The sequence below is a fragment of the Artibeus jamaicensis genome, unplaced genomic scaffold (assembly GCF_021234435.1).
Source record: "Artibeus jamaicensis isolate MK-2021 breed Jamaican fruit bat unplaced genomic scaffold, CSHL_Jam_final contig_3114, whole genome shotgun sequence".
In the NCBI taxonomy this organism is placed as follows: Eukaryota; Metazoa; Chordata; class Mammalia; order Chiroptera; family Phyllostomidae; genus Artibeus; species Artibeus jamaicensis.
In genome coordinates, this window is record NW_026521720.1 from 423,457 (window position 1) to 444,953 (window position 21,497).

The 21,497-nt window shown below is 37.4% G+C and overlaps 1 protein-coding gene across 3 annotated transcripts in view; it reads right to left on the reverse strand.

Moving 5' to 3' along the window:
- Positions 1-14,781: 14,781 nt before the first annotated feature.
- Positions 14,782-21,497, reverse strand: part of VGLL3 (vestigial like family member 3) — a 49,002-nt gene continuing 42,286 nt past the window's right edge. For all 3 annotated transcript variants that reach the window (XM_037130776.2, XM_037130769.2, XM_037130763.2), the window contains exon 4: positions 14,782-20,740. In XM_037130776.2, the coding sequence (XP_036986671.2) occupies positions 20,697-20,740 (44 nt within the window). In that variant the 3' untranslated portion in view covers positions 14,782-20,696. The remainder of the gene's footprint in view (positions 20,741-21,497) is intronic.

Here is a 21,497-nt window from a genome sequence, read left to right on the forward strand (position 1 = left end):
ACTGCATACCACAGATTACTAAAATTCTCCTTCTTGCCTGCAAGGGGGTCATTCCAATACTCAAGCTCTAACATGTGAGGAACTCTATGCCACAATCCATTCTCGAGGATTTGTTTCCTTATAGGCAAAAAAGCATATGTGCCACATTCCAACCAGGTAAATGGAAACCACTCTGAATACCTATAATGGCAAGTTCTGCCACAAAAATTGGATACACAGTAGTAGAAGAGCCAAGAAGATGGTGAAACAAACCTGAAATTAGCAACATCAGGGAGTCACTTCCATTCATAGAAGCAAAAGTGAGGAGCTATATTAAGTGGACCAGAGGCTAGGAGTACCTGGAAGAAACTGGGAGTATGGCAGGAGCTGAGGCCACAGAGGGACAGTGGTCACTGCTACTACCAGAAATGTTCTCCAAAATAGAGAGTAGGAGAAATATTGGTTTCTTCCTACCTCCTGGTCTTACATACTAATCTGCTGCCAGTGGCAGGGGTCAATCTTCCTATGACACAGACTTTAACATTGGAAGGTGCAGGAAGAGATCTGATAGCCAACAGTCCCCAGAGTTGTGAAGGAACAAATGTGGTTAGCCTTTTCAGTACACGTAGGTCTACTCAGGAGGAGAAACTACTCCTCCCTCCACCTTGGGGTAGATTGCTCTAGCTTCATTAAGCAATTTGCACTGGCCAGTGAGGCCTCCATGTGCCAATCAGCCTCTATGTGGCAATTAACCTATAATAAAGCTATTAGAAGAGTGAAAACTGACAAAGAATACATTAGGATATTTACTAGGAGAAAGAAATTGAGGTAAAACATATAATGATTTATGAAAAATGAAGGAAATCAGATTTGGCAAAACTGTTGACAGAAGACCACATGACAGAAATCCGCACATATGATACTGCCAAACCAAAGAGCTTGAGGATGCTTTTAGAGCACAGGAACTCCGTTTAACTTGTTTTATTCATCATGTGAGACGGCGTCCTGAATAGGTGGCAGATATTCTCAGATTATCATGATAAATTGTTATTCCCAATGAAAACGTGAAGGACTATAGATAATTACATGTAATTTAGCCATACAGAAATTAAGTATCAACAACTGTTCACTGACATTGAAATTTATTCAGCTTCCCAGTAGAAGCCATAGAAGCCAACTTGGATTGTTAAAGTTAAAAAAGATACCCCTGGCTGGAGTGGCTCAGTGGATTGGGTACTAGCCTGTGAACCAAAGGGTTGCTGGTTCAATGCCCAATCAGAACACATGCCTGGGTTGCAGGCCAGGTCCTCAGTTGGGGGTGTGCAAGAGCCAACCACACATTGATGTTTCTCTCCTCCTCAGTCTCCCTCTCTTCCACTTTCTCTGAAAATAAATAAAATATTTTAATAATACAAATCACAAGGATTTTGATTTTAAAACCATGTACAGTCAAGTGAGTAGGGGCCAAGGCTGTTATGTCTTTAATGATACATGTCTGTTACTTTGTCTACAGTGTTGGACATAATTAGTAATAGGAATGCTGTGTTTTTTTCTACATTTCTATTTTCTACCAGTGAGTAATTCAAACCAGCACATGGAAAACATGGGATGAGCAAAAAGTCTAAATTATATACAGGTTTGAATATTGGCTCCTTGAGGAATAAACTGTGTTAAAAATACAATTCCAGGGATTCAAATTCCTAAGGGAATTGTGTGACTCTTTTTTTCCCTTTCAGATTACATAAATGCCATGGCATTTGTTGCAAAGAGATTCTTTGGAATTTTTTTTTGTTCTACTCTGCACATTACATTACCAAATTTTTATAGCTAGGACTTCTATTGCCATCAGAAGTTATCAAATAATCCTTACCAATTCTGTTAGTTGCTCCAAAATGTTTTAGCTCCAAGAAAATATTAATTTTGATGTCTAAATAAGTTACAGTATGATATTTAAAGAGAATATATGTAGAATCACAAAACATTTAAAACTATAAGAAGACTTCTGGTCAAGATGGCATCTTAAGCAGACATGGCTCACCTCTTCACACAACCACATCAAAATTACAACTAAAATATAGAACCACCATCACTCAAAATGGTCAGAAATCAAATTGAGTGGAAACCTGACAACTATGGAGTTAGAGAAACCACATCCATCCAGACTGGTAGGAGGGCTGCAGATGCAGAATGGGCTTGTACCTCACCCATGTTTGGTGGATAAAAATTTGGGAGGGATATCTTGTAAGCGAGGAGTCCCAGCCCCATACCAACCCCCTGCCCCCAGAATAGAATTCCAGTGCCAGGAAGATAAGCCCCCACAACTTCTGGTTGAAAACCCAGCAGGGATTGAGACAGTGGAAGAAACTTCTGGAGCCCTAAACAGTTCCTCTTAAAGACCCACACATGGACTCACTTACTCAGACTCACTCCCTCTGAGCTCCAGCAGCAAGGTAGCAGCCTGAAAGGCCCCAGTGGTATGCAAGGAGAAACTGAAGTGTCTGGCATCAAGGTGAGCAGAGGCCATTGTCTCTTTTCAAAAGCCTCCCCCAATAAAGCTGGCAGGCTGGTGCTATATCTGAGACTCCATCAACCTGGCAAACACTGTTTGTCTCACCTTGGAGATCCCCAGAGACTCCACCCCACTCAATTTATGGGCCCACCTAAGATGCTTTTTCATGCAAATGTTTGGTCTTGGCTTATACTTCACAACTTCAAAAATCTCTTAAAGAAGCAACAGCTGGCCTCAGTGAGCCCCAGGCTCAGCAATAACAGTACCCAGCCTAGATTCACAGCTTGGCTTCACCTGGGAATCTCCAAGCATAAGTAGCAGCCATCTCAAATTACTTTATAGCTCAGGCAGGGTGGCCCTGGATAAAATACAGCTGGGGCCTGACCTTGGCCTGCACCACCCAGGAAACCCCACCTCCAGTGCACCCAGTGGACAGCTAGCTACAGACCACATTGGAGCACCACCACCCTTCCCCTGCACAGCTAATCCTCCATGGAGGGCAGGAGTTGGTGGTCAGTGGTCACAGCCAGTTCTTACAGCTGATTGGCCTGGGTAAATCTCTCCCACTGATCTTCCAATAGCAACCAAGGCTCAACTACAAGAAGAGGGTGTATTCAGCTCACGCAAAGGATGTACCTCAAGTACCCAGTTTGGGTGATAGAAGAGGCTATCTGTGCCGCTGGACCCTACAGGACACCTACAATATTAGGCCACACTAGCAAGACAGGGAGTCAGTCATAGCAGCCCTACCTAGTACATAGAAACAAACACAGGGAGGCTGCCAAAGTGAGGAGACAAAGAGACATGGTGCAAATGAAAGAACAGATCAAAACCTCAGAAAAAGAACTAAACATGCCTGGCTGGTATAGCTCAGTGGATTGAGCGCAGGCCTGTAAACCAAAGGATCGTGGTTCGATTCCCAGTCAGGGCACATGCCTGGGTTGCAGGCCAGTTCCCAGCAGGGGATGCACAAAAGGCAACCATACATTGATATTTCTCTCCATACATTGATATTTCTCTCCTTCCCTTCCCCTCTAAAGATAAATAAATAAAAAATCTTTAAAAAAAGAAAAATAACTAAACAAAATGGAGATAAGCAATCTATTAGACACAGAGTTCAAAGCACTGGTTATAAAAATGCTCAAGACACTTAGGGAGAACTTCAACAGCATAAAAATATCCAGTCAGAAATGAAGAATACACTAATTGAAATAAAGAACAATTTATAGGGAAACAATAGCAGAATGGATAAAGCTGATAATCAAATTAATCATATAGAACATAAGGAAGACAAAAATAACCAGTCAGAACAAGAAAAAAAACCAAAATGAGGATGGCATAAGCATCCTTTGGGACAACTTTAAGAGGTCCAACATTCACGTCATAGGGGTGCCAGAAGGAGAAGAGAAAGAGCAAGAAAATGGAAATCTATTTGAAAAGATAATTAAAGAAAACTTCCCTAATTTGGTGAAGGAAATAGACATGCAAGTTGAGGAAGTACAGAGAGTTCCAGACAAGATGTATGCAAAGCGGCCCACACCAAGACATACCATAATTAAAATGACAAAGGTTAAAGATTAAGAGAGAATATTAAAAGCATCAAGAGAAGAGCAGTTAGTTATGTATGGGGGAGTTCCCATAAGACTGTCAGCTGATTTATCAAAATAAACTTTGCAGGCTAGAAGGTATTGGGAAGAAATATTCAAAGTTATGAAAAGCAGAGGACCTACAGCCAAGATTTCTCTACCCAGCAAAGCTATCACTTAGAATTGAAGAGTACATAAAGAGCATCCCAGGCAAGAATAAAACTAAAGGAATTCATCATTGTCAAACCATTATGATATGAAGGTTAAAGGGACTTATTTGAGAAAAAAAGGACTTCCAGCCAAGATGGAGGCATAGGTGGAAACACTGTACCTCCTTTAAACACACTGTTTATTTAAGAACACTGTCCTTAATAACCAAATTTAAGGACAACAAAGATTTAGAAACAAAAATACAACCAGAACAGACAGAAAATTGAACTGTACCGAAGTCCAACAACAACAAACCATTCATCCAGACCTGTAAGAGGGGCAGAGTTGGTGGCCAGCATAGAGGGGTCCCAGCAGAAGAAGGTGGTGGTTGGCCACCCAGGTGCAGGGAGGACATCAGCAAACCCAATAAGGAGCACAAGGAGGTTGGCTGACTGTGGACACACACTGGTGCGCAGACAAACCAGGCAAAAAAATGGGCAGTGAGACAAACCACTCAACCCAGGGCCCCAGCTACAGGAATTAAAACCTAAAAGCACTTATTGAAAAAACCTGCAGGGGTTGAGGTGCCGGAAGAGACTCCCAACCTCACAGGAGAGTTTGTTGGAGAGACCCACAAGGTCCTAGAATGTACACAAGCCCACGCACCAGGGATCCAGCACCAGAAGGTCCCAATTTGCTTGTGAGAAGTGGCAGAGGGGACCAAAATCTGAGAGAGCACGGAACAAGCACAACTCTCCCTCTCTGACCCTGCCCCTACATACAGTGTCACAACCAGTGAAGTGGGTTGCCCTGCCCTAGTCAACACCTAAGGTTTCACCCTTCATACATAACAGGTGCGACCTGACCAAAAATGGATCAATCAGAAGAACAAATCAAAGCCCCAGAGCCAATACTTTTAAGTGACCAAGAGATAGCCAGCCTACCAGATGCACAGTTTAAAACACTGGTGATCAGGATGCTCACAGAACTGGTTGATTTTGTTCACAAATTAGATGAAAAAATGAAGGCTACACTAAGTGAAATGAAGGAAAATGCACAAGGATCCAATAGTGATGGAAAGAAAACTGGGACTCAAATCAGTGGAGTGGACCAGAAGAAAGAAACAACCAACCAACCAGGACAGAATAAAGAAACAAGAATTTAGAAAAAATGAGGAGAGGCTTAGGAACCTCCAGGACATTATTAAATGTCTCAACATCTGAATTATAAGGGTACCAGAAGGGAAGGAGGAAGAGCAACAAGTGGAAAACTTATTTGAACAAATAATAAAGGAGAACTTCCCAATATGGCAAAGAAAATAGACTTCCAGGAAATCCAGGAAGCTCAGAGAGTCCCAAAGGAGGTGGACCCAAGGAGGAACACACCAAGGCACATCATAATTACATTACCCAATATTAAAATGAAGGAGAGAATCCTAGAAGCAGCAAGAGATAAGGGGATAGTAACTTACAAAGCAGTTCCCATCAGACTGTCAGCTAATTTCTCAAAAGAGACCTTACAGGCAAGAAGGGGCTGGAAAGAAGTATTCCAAGTCATGAAATCCAAAGACCTACAACCAAGATTGTTCTATCCAGCAAAGCTTTCATTTTCATTTAGAATGGAAGGGCAGATAAAGTGCTTCTCAGATAAGGTCAAGTTAAAGGAGTTCATCATAACCAAGCCCTTACTATATGAAATGTTAAAGGGACTTATCTCAAAAAAGAAGATAAACAATATGAACAGTGAATGGACAGCAAACTCACAGTTATTAACAACCACACCTAAAACTAAAGCAAACTGAGCAGACAGCTATAAACAGGAGCAGAGTCACGGAAACGGAGATCACATGGAAGGTTAGCAACAGGGGAGTGAGAGGAGAAGAAGCGGGGAGAAGGTACGGAGAATAAGTAGCATAGATGATGGGGAGAAAATAGGGGGAAGGAAATAGTGTGGGAAATGTAGAAGCTAAAGAACTTATGACACATGGACATGAACTAAAGGGAGGAAAGGTGGGTGGGAGGGGGTATAAAGGGTGAAGGGGAATGAAAGGGGGAATAGGACAACTGTAATGGCATAATCAATAAAATATATCTAAAAAAAGAAAAAGAAGATCAAAACTATGAACAATAAAATAGGAGAATATAAATCTATCAAGAATTGAATCTAAAAAGCCGACTAAGCAAACAAGAAGAACAGAGAAAAAATCATGAATACAAAGAGTGTTCTGATGGTTACCAGAGGAGAGGGAGTGTGGGAGAATGGGTGAAGAGTTGAGGTGATTAAGAAGTACAAATAGGTAGTTACAGAATAGCCATGGGCATGTAAAGTACAGTATAGGAAATGGAGCAGCCAAAGAACTTACATGCATGACCCATGGACATGAACAACGGTGTGGGCATTGCCGAGGGAGTAGGAGGGTGCAGCATGGAGGAGGGCCAAGAGGGAAAATCAGGACAATTCTAATAGCATAATTAATAAAATATTAAAAAGTAAGTAAAATAGTTAATGAACAGTTAAAAAATAAATAAAACTAGAAGAAGCCTTGGGGGTTGTCTAGTTTTACTTTCCCAAGTTTATAGATGAGGAAACACACCAAGGAAATTTAGTAATTTTTTTTGCCAGAAGCACATAGGTTGTTAATGACAAACTAGGACAGGAATCCATTTTTTTTCAGGTAGTCTACAAAAGCATTCTTTCAGAAATGCTTCAGTTATAAGTAAACTTCATTCATGTGACATATATATAGTTCTGGCACATGGTCATAAACAGTTGCAAACATCATATAGTCTTTTTTATTCTTAAAAGAGGTGACTGCCTTGTTTCTTGGCTTTATAGCATTCTTCACTGTTCAGCTTCGGGTTATTTACAAATTCTTCTGTTCAGAGTAATTTTACAAACTGGTTTTTCCTTTTTGCCTATAAAGAATCCCTTCCAACTTTTTTCAGGTTTCCCTTCTGCCTCCCTCTCTCAACCTGAACACTTTTTTAATCTTGGCTATTCAGTGCGGAACTCTATCATCTTTTAATTGTAGTTTTATGGACTGCAACAGATAGGAACCAGAAAACCAAAAACGCAAGTCCAGCCCTGGCTGGTGTGACTCAGTTGGGTGGAGCATCATGCTGTAAACTGAAAGGTTGTGGGTTAGATTCCCAGTCAGGGCACATGCCTTGGTTGCAATTTTGGTTCACAGAGGGTGCATGAGGGGCGACCAACTGGTGTTTCTCTCTCACATTGATGTTTCTCTCCCTCTCCCCCTCCCTCTCTTCCCCTCGCTCTATGATCAATGAGTACGTCCTCTGATGAGAATTAAAACAAATGCTGCACACCAACGGTAGGTAGGCCTTACATGGGGACACATTTACGTGGCATGCGCACAGGCAGACCTGCACGGAGCTAAGAAGACTGAGCTAAGGGGCTTCAGAGCCCCTTATTTGCACAAGCGCCTACCAAAGCCTTCAGATGAATTCTAGCAATTGTTTGTTTCAGCAAATTTTTCAAAAATAACCTATTTTAACTCCAATCATGCAAGAGCATTCTCTATTCCACTCAGATGCCCTGCCCATCATGCTTGTCCCTTGTGTAGTGGTGGGGATCAAGCTAAGGGAAGCTGGGTTGGTAGATACATCTAGTTTGATGTTTGACTTATAATATTCTCAAAGACTTCCAGGTATAATTAAATAATCATGTCCTAGTGCATGACTAGCATCTACCAATATTTCAACCCTTCACTGCACTGGTTCAAAAGGGGCCAGAACATTTTACTCTCTGAACAAGTCCTATGAGTGGTCTACCACCACATGTAAGAGGATATTGAAAAAGAAACACATTTCATATTTGTGTAAAAGCTAGTCATTGAAAGAGTAGTATGTTATACATATGTCTTAAGCACATAGTCAATACAAATTAACATGACTTTTTGAATTTTGTGTTTATAGTATCCACCAGCTTTTCTGATTTCTCATTCTAAATAAAGATTTGGTGTCATACATAATTGAGGATTTATTTTTGTATTCTTTTTTTCTTAAAAGCTCCCTTCCCCCAAACTTTTGTAAGTTTTAGGCCCAAACAAATCCTATTCATTCCTTGGGTGACTAACTTTCCAAAGTTAATCCTTTCAGGCTTCAGGACAGCCTGATCCTGGTTCATTCTGGGAGACTGAACTCAGCAGGATTGGGACAGAAAAGACCTATTCTGAGCAACTAAGAAGTCAAAACAGGCAAAACAAAACAAAAAAACATCTCTCCTAGAAAGTGCAATAAAAAGATCAACATGAGAGAACTTGAATTTTGTTGACAAGTTTAAATGTATCATCATGGGTCCAGAAAAAAGACAAGTTCAGAAGCCTCACAGGCTCAAAGATATAGCAGAGCAAGGAGCAGTGGTTGCACCTAAGAAGGTTCCTATGAAAAAGTTGGCATTTCTAAGACTTGTTTTTATGAATGCCCGCTGCCTACTAGGGAGAGAGTTTGGCTCATTTCAACTAGTCAGCATGGGCACTAGAACCACTGTCAACTGTCAAGGGACAGGTTTTAACATTCATGAGACTTCAAGACTATAGCCTCTTGGGATCAAAATCACTACTTTATTTTACTTATATTAGTACCGTTAGCATATACAATTGGCCCTTTGGGGAGACTAAATGGAGAACAACATAGACTTTATAAACACACACATTAAGTTCTGGGGTCCCAGAAGAAGGGAGATTTTTTCCTGCACTGTTTTCATGGAATTTGAGGGGAGAAAATAATGGGGTTTCTCTCTTCCACAAATTCATTATAATCTGATTTCTGATGCAGAAATTTGACTGAATTTTTCAATGAATCATCATGATATCTTGGTCATAAAATTAGCTGACCAATAATTTAATTCAGAGGTACAGCTCATTTGTGATACAAGAAGTTTAGAAGCCAGGTATCCAATCACCCAGAGCAGTGTCTTCATACTCTCACTTACTTACATTTTATACAAGAATGTGAGCAAACAGTTGGTACCCAATATTAATTGCTTAGTAAATTGAGGTGCAACTTGGCACTTTAGAAGAAAATAAGAGCTTTAAAGTTACACAGACTGAGTATTCATTACTGATTCTGATTTGGGCAAGTTATGTAAAATCTCTACAACTCAGTTTTGTCATCTGTAATGTGGGAATAAGAAAACCCATCTTGATAAGGCAGTCAAAGAAAGACAAATACCACAAGACTTCACTTATATGTGGAATCTAATGAACAAACTAAACAAACAAGAGAGAAATAGACTCATAGATACAGAGAACAGACTTACAGCTGCCAGAGCTGAAGGAGGCGGGGGAAAGGGCTGGGTGAAAAAGTTGAAGAGAAAAACAAACAAACAAGCAAAAAGAAGCTTATTCTTTGTTTTTCAAAGTGTTGATCAATATAATATAATCAGTGATTTCAAATTAAAGTGTTGGTGAAAAAAAAAGAAAACTCACTTTGGAAAGCTGTGCGGAAATTCAATGAAGTGATTTTTGAAATTTTTTTTCCTGGGTGCCTAATATACTGGGACCATTGGTAATCGATACATAAAATCCTGAACTTCCTAGGAAGTCCAGCATTTAACAGGCTTTTGCACATAATATCATCTGATCCACATGTCTATACTATAATATAGGTATTGCCACAAATTTTTACCAGTAGGAAACAGTAATTCTATCCACATTAAACAGCTGACAAGTAGGGGGTAAAAAGACTCAAACTAAATCTTCTTGCACCATCTTAGCTTTCCAACAGAGAAGCTGTGTAAGACTTTGGGTTTTTAAATGATTTATTCTATCACTCTCAGTCCTGCCTTAACTCACACTCAAGGTGTGTGAAGTAAGGATACTTTAGAAACATTGATTGTAAAAATATATCAAAATTAAAATGTAATTTTGATGTTTTTTAGTAGACAAAACAAGAACTCATCACTTAAAATTATTAGGGAGTTGACATTTTTAGATAAAAAAAATAAGATGTCAAAACAAAAAAGCTATAATTCTTCCAAGCCATAATTCATTATTTTAGTGAGATTTGAAGTTGACTCTAGTAGAAAAATAACCATGATCCTTTTAACCAGAAGAATATGGTGAATGAACTGATTTTGTATCCACAATTTACAAAGAATGTCTGCGATTTCAAATCTGTCATAGCTCTGTCTGGCACACTACTTGTGCTCACTCTTCTAAAGTACCTCCCCTTCCTGGCCATTGTCAGTTTCCCCTACGGCCTCTTTTATTCCAGGTGGCTAAGAGTATGAAACTGTGTTCACAGAAAATACATTCAGATGGACAGTAGCAAGAACGCTGTGGGGCAGTATGGTGTTCTAAGATTCTTTTCTTTGTTTAAACTTCAGTGTGACTCTTCACTCTGTGACTTGTAGACTAATGCCCATGGCCAAGTGTTTAACTGATGCTCTCCCCATTTCCCTAAATTACTAAAAAAAGATTAATAAAAAATGACAGTATTTGCTTAGTGGTAAATGTTTTATATATTTTAATTCCCATAACAACTATGTGAAATAATTGCTTTTAATATCTTTACAGGTGAACACACTAAGATATTAAGAGATCAAGGAACTTGTCTAAAGTTGTACAACTTTTAAGAAGCATCACTGAAACTCAAATATTTTTATTTTTATGTTGCTAACAGTTCCCAAATAATGGTATCTATATATTGCTATTTGTAAAAAATTATTTAAGTTCCTGTAATGTTCATGGTACATTGGAGACTTTGAATAAATGCCAACTCCTATCTCTTTGTATCTACATAGTACTTTTAGTTTGCATTTATTATTTTATTTGATCTTTTCCTGACAGATATGGAAACCTGGGAAATATGGGGCTGAATGATATCAACAAGTTACGAGAGGAACTGGTCCATGGGACCAGCGTTTCTCGCTTCGCATTTGCTATCTTCTCCCCTACAAACCTGTCAACATCCTGCAAGAAGAGATTTATTTTTCTCTCAGATATTCTTCTCTTTTTTGGCTCCAAGCAGAAAGGCATATGCTTATTTTCATAAATGGATGAGTATCTTGCTGTTACAGAACTTGATAACACACACTCAAAATGATTACAGCGTGATCTTCGGGTTCATCGTGGCAGAAGGCCACTCAGCTAGACTTTTCGCTTCCTTGAAAAGACAAGCCTCCGCGGAATCTGGGCCCCAGAGAGCCTGGCCCTGTGCGGGCTGCCGTCAGAACAAGTGCAAGCAAATCCCCCGAAGCTCAGCTCTGACAACATCGCGTAACTCCAACATTCCTGCAAGGCACCGCCCACCTTTTCCAGTGGGAATCTACTAAAATGATCCTCTTGGAGGCAGCGTGTAAGCAGGGGGGGTGTGAAGTATGTACTTTTGAAGGATATTGTGGATGGGAGAGTGGGTGGAGATAAGGGCGTGGAGGACAAGCAAAGATGGAAAAAATAGCCAGCACTGTCACCAAAATATTCTGCTCAAGGATGAGAGAGTACACCCTCCAGCTGTTAGCACTGTTCGGCATATTTTGCATATTTACATATACCAAGTATTTCCAAATAGCCTTGTGTTTGTTTTAAAATCCCACACAGAGATGTCTGGTAAAACTATTACAGTGGAAAGCTTATTTTCTTGGTGATGTGTGCAAAACTGCTTTAAAATTTTGTACATTTACTGTGGGTGGAGAAGAAGAATCAGTTATTACCCAAATTTTAGAGGAATCTGGATTTTTCATCAACCCATCAGACAACATTCAGAGCAAAACAAATGTCTTTTAAGGCAAAGAAGATACTGGTTGTAGGAGCCGATTTTGGGCTCAATACAAAATGAAACACAGATAATCACCCAGTGATTGTTGGTTAGTACCGACACCATCGAAGTGTTGCTGTTGACTCTTTGATTTGTAAGGTTTGGGTTTTTTTTACGTTTTTTGGTAAGAGAAATCATAGCAGTGGATAGATTTCTCATATAGCCATTTTCTTTTGGAAACATGAAACACCACAAAATCATACATAGCCCATTTGTAAAAGATTAGGAAACTTCCAGCAGGAGGAATGGGGCTGCTTAAAGCTATATTTTTATTTTAGCAAGATACACAAGAAAAGGATAGAGTATCGTGCTTAAAGGGGAACAGATTTTGTATTTTTTGGCAGGATATTAAATCCTCTGTTGCTATATTTGGCTCCCTGCAAATAGTTTCTTGCACAAGTGCAAAACAAAGATCAATGCTGGTGTTCTTCATTCAGCCACCGCCAAACTTGGTATGGAAAGTAAAACAGTTGTGCTTTAGTGTTGTTTTTAAGAGAGCGTCTAGCTCATTTATCGATCAACTGCATTTTAGAGTAGAGGTACCTACTTTACACATTAAATGTATCAAAACATGTTTGCTTTCCATAACAGTTTTTCCACTGCTTAACTGATAGCAGATGCAATGATTCAATCTAGACAGAAATGTAAAAGCTTTACCACGTCAATGTGGTCATATACATAGACATTTAGTCAAATGTGTATAAGCAAGTCAAATGAGATGCTTGGAGACTTAGAACATCACAGCATGGGCATATGTTCCCAAAAAAGGAAGCAAAACAATTAAATGGTAGTGATTGTCCCCAAAGAAAACACACTTCAGCTAGGAAGAATCTGCACCAGATGTCTCGCTCTCCACCCCCCTGAGCGCCTGTCTGAAATAAATACCACATAACCCTTTGGATCCCAAGGCACTATAACAATCACATGAAATGTTTAATAGAGTAACAGGATTTTCCTTCATATGCACTTATTTAAGTGAATATGAATCTTACATAAATGACCTTTGCAAACAGAACACGCCCTGCTACTTTTGGTGTAAATTCCTCCAGATTATAAGGCTGGTAAAAAATGATTGAATGTAGAATGGCTCCCCCAAAATGTTCACAATCTCCAGAACCTGTGAATATGTTGCCTAACACTTAGAGACTTTGCAGGTGTAATTAAATTAAGGACTTTGAGATTGGGAGATTATTGTGGATTATCCAGGTAAAACCAATATAATTACAAAAGGCCTTAAACAAGTAAGAGGGAAGCAAAAGAGGGTCCGAGTGATGCCTTATGAGAAGGACTTGACCGGAGTTGCCAGTTTTGGAGACAGAGGAAGGTGGGCATTAGCCAAGGACTCTAGATCCTGAAAAGAGCAAGGAAACAGATTTTCCCTTGGAGTAAACAGGAGGGAAGCTGACACTTTGATTTTAACCCACTGAGACCAGGGCCAAATAAATGTCTGACCTACAGAGCCATAATATAACAAATTTATATTGTTTTAAGCCATTGAATTTGTGCTAATTTTGACAGCATCCATGGAAAACTCATAACACTAGTCTAATCTAAATATATGGCAGACTGTTCAAAAGCCAGTGCCAAATTATTTCATCTGTAATGCTGAAGGGTCTGCTGATTTAAATACTGATTTTCAGACATTTTGCTTTCACATTAAAGACAAGAAATAGAAGTAAGAAAATAGAAGACTCATGTCAGGAAACTCTGGCTTCCTTTAAAAATATAAGGTCTTGGACTTTTTTCTAAGGTACATTTCTTCAATTGTCAATGAATAGTCAGGAAAGTTTTCTTTCTTTTTCCATCCTACTTATAGCAAATTCTGTATCAATAAATGTACAAACTATGTACACACACACACACACACACACACACCTCCCAGAGAGTCAATTGGTAACTTTAGAAACACTGTTTTAAAGGATTCATAAGCTTCCTGCTGTTATGTAATACAGCCCATTTCATTTGTTCTTCCACTAATACTTGTTTTATAACCCGTTCCTCACTGTAACATACACTGGGGGACCCAACATAACCAGTATTCATAAAACATTGTGCATTCATTCTTACATGTTTAAACTTTGGTCACCTCCAGTACTCTCAATTTGATGCAATACGCCTATCTAGATGTTTTTTCCCCTGCTCAAAACAGTTTTCGAATTTGTCAGTTTTGATGTCTTTAAGTGCTTCTGCTGTTTTTTTGTTTGTTTGTTTCACCTCTTCCATATGGGCAAAACTTTTCCCTTTGAGGACTTTTTTTATCCCAAGAAACAAACAAAAAAAGTCACTCTGGATGAGATCAAGTGTATAGGGAGGGTAGTGCATGGGGGGTCATGCTGTTTTTGGTCAAAAACTGCTGAACACTTAGCATGATGTGGGCAGGTATTCTCACAAATCACCCATCATGAAATGGTCAAATGCGATAAAAGAGTCTTTAAAATAAATTCGTTGAAGCCAACACAGCTTCTCTCAATAATGCCAGCAGGCACACTGATACAGACGGGTTCCTAGAACACTCACCTAGTGAGGGTGGCCTGTACTACAAGGGGCCTGCCTTCCCGAAGATAATTCTGGTTCTTCTGGGGTCCCTCCTTTGTACATTCCTAGAAATAGAATTCCTTTGCACATTACTCTAAAAATTAACTTAACCTCATAAAAAAGTATGATGTTTTAATTTCCAGACATTTATAGGTTGCTTAATTAAATAAAAAGAAAACAGTGATCTTTAGTTACTGTCAAGAAATGCATTCAAACCAGTGCTATATTAAATATAAACATTAAATTCACATTAAATTATTTATTGGACAAATTGAAGATGACATCTGTTTTTATTACAAAGTCCTCCATTATCTTATATCATCAACCCACAGTCACAACACCTGCATTTGAAGAGTGAACAGAAATACAAACATGTCTCTTTCCCCAAAACCAAGAAAAACAGAAAAGCAAAATATGATTTTATAAGTAGTTTTAAAGCCAAGAGTTTTGTGAATTTCATATTTTTTGTAAATCAAGAATGACAACATGGCTAAGATTAGTTAATTTGTCTTTCTGGAAATGTAAAATTAAATTAGCATAAAATTGCTCATAATTCTAACAAATCTGTAATTTCACTGTATTTCAAGGTTGTAAGATATTTCTATCATTACCTTTCAGTTCACTTAATCAAGTGACACATATAAGTTTACCATACAACATAATTTTTATAAAAGCATACTATCTTACTTAGATTTAAATGATGAATACAAATTGAATCTGTGTTTTCCTTTCAATATATGCACTTTAACATGATACAAAGAATTCACATGAAAACCCTTCCCTATATTGTATATCCAGAAAAAATGCATGGAATAACATTTTAAAATTAGATATAACATCCAAAATTGTAAATATCCTAAGAAATTAAGTCAAGTTAATCATCATTAATTTTTGTGCTAACCACAACATAAGAAAATATGTACACCTAATTAATATAAAGGGATATCATTTAAAAGGTTCACATCTTATGCATATACCAAAAAAGCTAATTAAAGAATCTTGTATACTAAAAAAATTATTCTTAGGTCAAAATTTAGTAGTCCAAAAGCTGTTCAAAAGGAAGCTAATTGATGGTGACCTGCCCTTTTCTAGAGAGTCATTGTTTATTTATATGATGGAACTGACAAGTTACACTTACTATTCCTTGGAATTTTAAGAGGGTTCAGATAAATTTATTAGATTAAATTCATTTGCAAATTCAAGAGAACTAGTTTGATCAATTATTTAAAGCTATGAAAATGTTTTTCACAAAAGAAAAAAAAAACAGTGGACAATACAAATTTAAACAATTAAGATATTTTAATAATAATGACTATTTCTATACTTTGGAAAAGTATATAGGGTAATATTCCCAGAAAGCACTAGAGGGAAAACACCTACAAAGTTTGTTCTGTAACCAACATCCATGACCAAGTTGCTAAGGTAATTAACTTTTGAAGCTTTTGAGACTGAGGTTTTCTTGCAGGTTCCATCCATACCCCAATCTCCTGTCATCCATGTCTGTGAAATTTATATACTCAGCATCCTCAACATACATTGCTGAACTAAAACTTTAACCTAATTTTCTGAAATAGCTTTAATAATAGTTTTAATGTTTTAATGCTAGATTTAAAGGACTCTTGGGCCATGATTTTAGGAAATAAGTTTTAATGTTTCTCTCAAAAGCCTTACTTTTCTAAAAGATGTCCCTTTTATCCTGGATGAAAGAATAAAACAAAACTGCATCCATAGGGTCCTGCATATTAAAACTGGCAGGCTGATCGCAGCCCTGGTCTCAAACAGTTCCTGCTTTCTGCCGTCCTGCCTGTTGTGAAGGTGATCAATCACAGGAATTCTAACTGCCATCAATACCCCTTTGTAACCGCAATGGTTCAACTGAACACTTTCCATCTTCAATAACTGACACAGTGTCAACATCTGCTTCCAATAAAGTTGTTAAAGTTGTTTCTTTTTCTCAAGCAGAGTAAATCTGCTGACTGAGATCGTAAATGGTTCTGCTTTTTTTTCCTCCTTTACATGTGGACAATTTTTTTCCACCATATTTTGCAATTTTTTCCTCCAAGGCAAGTAGAAAAAAAATTGAATAACTTCAAAAAATATGTTTTTATTCCAGGTGCTAAGAAGCCCAAAATATAACTGAAAAATATAAACTTTGGTGATGCGTTGAACCTGTTGCCCTGATTTTGGAGAAAATAATTCATAGCATCCTAGATAAATAAAATTTTAGAATATGTAATAAAACTCAGAGTTGAACCTCCATACCACTTAAAACTTATTTACCTTCAAATATAGCACGCTCAAATATTAGAGATAATTAAGAAATTTACATTTTATCTTCAACACCTAGCAGAAGGTAAAAATTATCTTGCATTAATTTGCTACAGAAAAGCATAATCATAGTTCTACTTCTGCAGAAATGGGTATGGAAAGTAAAAAGAGGGGACATTGGCGGGCTCAGATTTAGGATCTATTTACTCAACTGACAGACATTTGTGGTAGCTTTCATTTATTGAACATCTACTATGAGTGGATGATTGATTATATATGTACATATAATTTCCAACCTTCATGGCCTGCCAGTATTACTATGCCACTTTATCCATGAGATAAATAAATGAAACCCTAGATCACACCTATCAAATTGTGGCTAAGCCAAAATTCGGAGAATGACCTAACGTTCAACCAAATGTTCTTTTCCATTAATTCATTCCACTTGTCTATTCATCCCCATGTCAGACCTCTAACAGAAATACTTTCCTTTTCCACCACTTAGTGCCACTGACCCATGGACTCCATTCAGCAAATATTACCTAACAAAGGGACACTCAGTATGAAATAGAATACAGTTTCTTGAAATACTGGTTTCTGATTGCTCTTTTAAATTACAAATACAACATTAAACCAGGCAGTAAATGTTAAAGTCAGATAGAGTCTGCCATATGTTCTACAGGTCTTAGAGTAAGAATGGGCAAATGCTACTTGCATCAGGAATAATGAGTTCCTCAATGGCATGTTTTATGTCAGTGTCAAGAATTTGGTTTTTTAAGTTTTTACAAAGTTAAAAAAAGAATTCCTCAATTATTTGTCTTCCATTAGTTCTCGCTGCAAAATTCAAAGCAATCCTGGACATTTTTGCTTAAAATAATATTGTAAATAATTTTAATAGGAATAAGGAGGAAAAATAGAGGAGGAAGTTCAGAGTGGATGGTTAACCTTCTTAAGAAGGAACACTGATTTTTAAAAAGTTTAGAAACCTTTTCAAATAAACAATGAGGGACCAATACCCTTTAGGATTGAACTTGTCACTATTATGCTGTTCTTTAACTCATGATAGTTTAGGCCAAAGCATAGATTGGACATCAAATAAATCAGATAATTTTCTAGGGACTAGCTCATAGGTCTTTAGAAAGCTTGAATAATTTATAAAACTGTCAAAGTAAGAGTAGTTCTATAGAAAATTGTGAGAGGAAGTGGTAACCCTCAATAAAGCAGTTCGGAACACTCAAGTTCAACAGCATCATTCTGAAGTGAGGAAACAAGAACCAGAGCATGATAGCACTTTAAACTTAAAATAAACTCAGAATATCATGCCAAATTACAACTCATCATCTTGCACACCTTCACATGGTAACAGTAATACGATCATATCAAGGGGATGCCAGACAATTATAAACAAGCACTCATTCTTTTTACTTAGATTGGGCCCATGCCTCATATATGCAAGGATCTAATCCTTGCTGTGCCAATACCACCTAGGTGTGTTCTTACAAATCTTTCCTGTGTACAGCAGAATTTAGGTCTCCAGCTTTTCTTGGACCTCAGAGCCAAGGAATATTTTATTGTATGGTTGCCAGGAGTAACACAAAACCTCTCAATTCAGGATGAGGCTATCTCATTGCATGCTCTCTCTCCTTCCATTCAGTTCAATGGAGAATAAGGAAAAGAGCAAAGAGTTCATACTTTTCTTCTTTTAATTGGGAAAATCCAATTGAATTATCTAAATGAGCGGGAATACAACACTGTTCTCAGAGAAACTGCACAGAAAGTTAATAATTCCAAGGGAAAAATAAATAATCCCTGTTGAGTTAACCCATGTGAACTACCAAATACTTGTCTCTGAAAACTCAGGAGGATGCAAGATCAAACCAATTTTACAGATTTATTCAACTCTGTGCTCCACTGATTTAGGCAAATCACAAACAACTGCACTATATCAAATTTTAAATCAAAACATAGATTATTTAACCAAGCCAGGCTCTAGAAATCTACGTTCATGTCATTAATGAATGGAAGATACCTTAAACGTGGACTTCACATTAGGTAAAAATGTGCAGTGTGCTAAGGAGAGTCCGATGAAGAAGACACAATGTATGGAGTGATAAGACTACAAGAAGACATTTATAGATTTATAACTCATGAGCTGCACCAGGAAAGAAAACTAGTACATAAAATACTGCTAAGAGAAATCTTCGAAAATTATCTGAGGGAACTCTGTCTAGTTAAGCAGGGGTTATACTGTTCTTATATCTAAAATGTTCACATACATGATACACATATTTAAGAGGAAAAGTGGTACTTCATGAAACATTGTACTTCATATGGGTAAGGACAGGGATGTGGAAAATTTGAATAACTTTTTTTTTACCAAAAAAGATCTTTAAAATGTTAACTTTTTAATATGACCCATCTTTGAAAAGAGATGAAAAAATAAGGGACTTTGCATTAAATGTCCATAAATTATTAACTGCTACTTTCATAATCTTCTCCTGGTAGAGTCTTAATGACAACTTCAGCTTCACTTTATTTAGATTCTGAGGGTATATCAGTTTGAACCTGGGGTTTTCAATAATAAATTTCAAAAAACAAATTGTCAATTTACTAACCTAATTTCAGTAATTGTGGTATAAATCCAAATTTCATTTTGGCCTAAATTATTTTGTTGTAAAGAAATAACCTAAAATCAGATTTAAACAAGAAAAAAACCTTGCAAAAACTTAAGTTTAAAATATTACATATGCAATTATGTTAGTTTTCAATTCACAATGATAGGTAACATGATCAGAAATAGTCAAGGAATTAAAGGCTTTGTAATGTGCTAGTACCTTCCTAAATATTATCCCTTCAAACTATCTCAGAAAAAAAAACTACTTAAAATATCACCTTAAAATTTGCCATGAATTAATAACTAGGAACAAGAAAAATAAGTCACTGGCACTCAAAGGTAGCATGGTTAAATGAATTTTTCCAATAGTTGGGTCTAAAGCCTGGTTCCATTTATCAAACTCAAATGGACCAGAAAGAGAAGTACATACTCTATGCAAACTCTTCATCTGATTGCAAGTTTATGCAAAACTTTTCAAATCAACCTACAAGTACTCTTTGGGAGAAATAAAAAAAAAACTGTAAAGAAATAATCCTCTTCAGTGTGGTCATTTAAAAAGTTCCTTTTCAAACTATACAGATAATTTAAAGCTAAGTAAGCTAGTAAGGAGTTAAATCTTCGCTGAGATTTAATGCAATCCAATACTATGTTGGTTTGGCTATGGTGCTACTTTTGTTAAAAGGGATAAACTATCAAACACTTGAGGTAACCTAGAAAGCACAGAGCGTATCACAGACATCTTAAAGACAAGCATTTTACACATTTTTGCCAGTGCTTCTCTGAGAGCAAGTTCTTTAAACAGAACTTAACAATTGTTACAATACTAAAAAAAATACATCCCTAAAAAATAGCCCATCGATGCTAAATCAAACTTTCTGTATTTCTACAAAAATAGATGCACACAGAGCTATAAAATTGTATTCCTGAAAGAATGAGCATCTTCATGTGTGGTTCATGTTTTCCTGACAAGGTGGTTGGTTCAAAAAATCAAAATGAAACAAATATTAAACCATGTATTGGTCAAAGCAAAACAGAGAGAGAGAAAGTGAGAGAGTTGCACAGTTGGCAAAGGCTCAGATGAGGGGAAAACAAAAACAAAAATGCTTTTTCTTCAATGTCTAGGACCCACTCTGCTTTCTCAAGAAAAGGCTCCAAACCAAAGTCAGCTGACACTTCCTCTTCTGCTTCCATGTCCATTGTGTCCCACTGAGGAAGGGAAAATCCTGGCAGCATCTTTTCCCAGTGGGCTCCAATCTGACTTACTAAAACTATGTGTTTCAGTACCATGGTGATTCCTTGCTCTTATCTTGGTGCTGTAGACCTAAAAAAAGTGACGAGGAAAACAAAAGCATTAATATATATAACACTCAAAAACTGGACACAATCTACAATGCATTGTGTACAGAAACCAAAAAGAAAATCTAGGCAACTGGGAGGTATGACCTAAGGATCACCTGATCTCCAAGGAAATTCTGTGCTTGAGCTCAAAATTCTCAAAATGTCAACCAACAGGTGACAAAACCCTAGACTGGAGCAGTGCTATTTGTACACTGGGAATTCTTTTTTTTTAAATAAATTTTATTTAGTTACTTTTCAAGTACATTTTTTTATCTATTTCTCCCATCCCACCCCCCCTTCCCCGTCTCCCCCCTCCCTTCAACCCCCCCCCAGTCCTTATTCCTGTGTCTTTCATACTTGCTCCTCAAAATCCCTCCCCCTTTTTCCCCTTAAATTCCCTTCCCTCTCCCCTCTGGTCACTGTCCACTTGTTCTCCATTTCAGTGTCTTCGTTTTTATTCTGTTTGCTTGTTTGTTTTATTCTTTAGCTTCCCGTCAAAGGAAATTCTTTACTGTGGTTTTCACTCCATTGGAATATTAGTGAAAAAATAAAATTTAAAAAATCATTTTATTTATAATCTCAAAAGGAGCTGATATTAAAGAAAAATGGTGTAACCAATCTTTGGGGCATTTAAGCAACACTTTAGTTAATACATTTCAGAACAAAAATAATACCTTTTGGTTTAAAGTAATTAAAAAAATTTTTATTTTATCTTTAGAGGGGAAGGAAAGGAGAGAGGG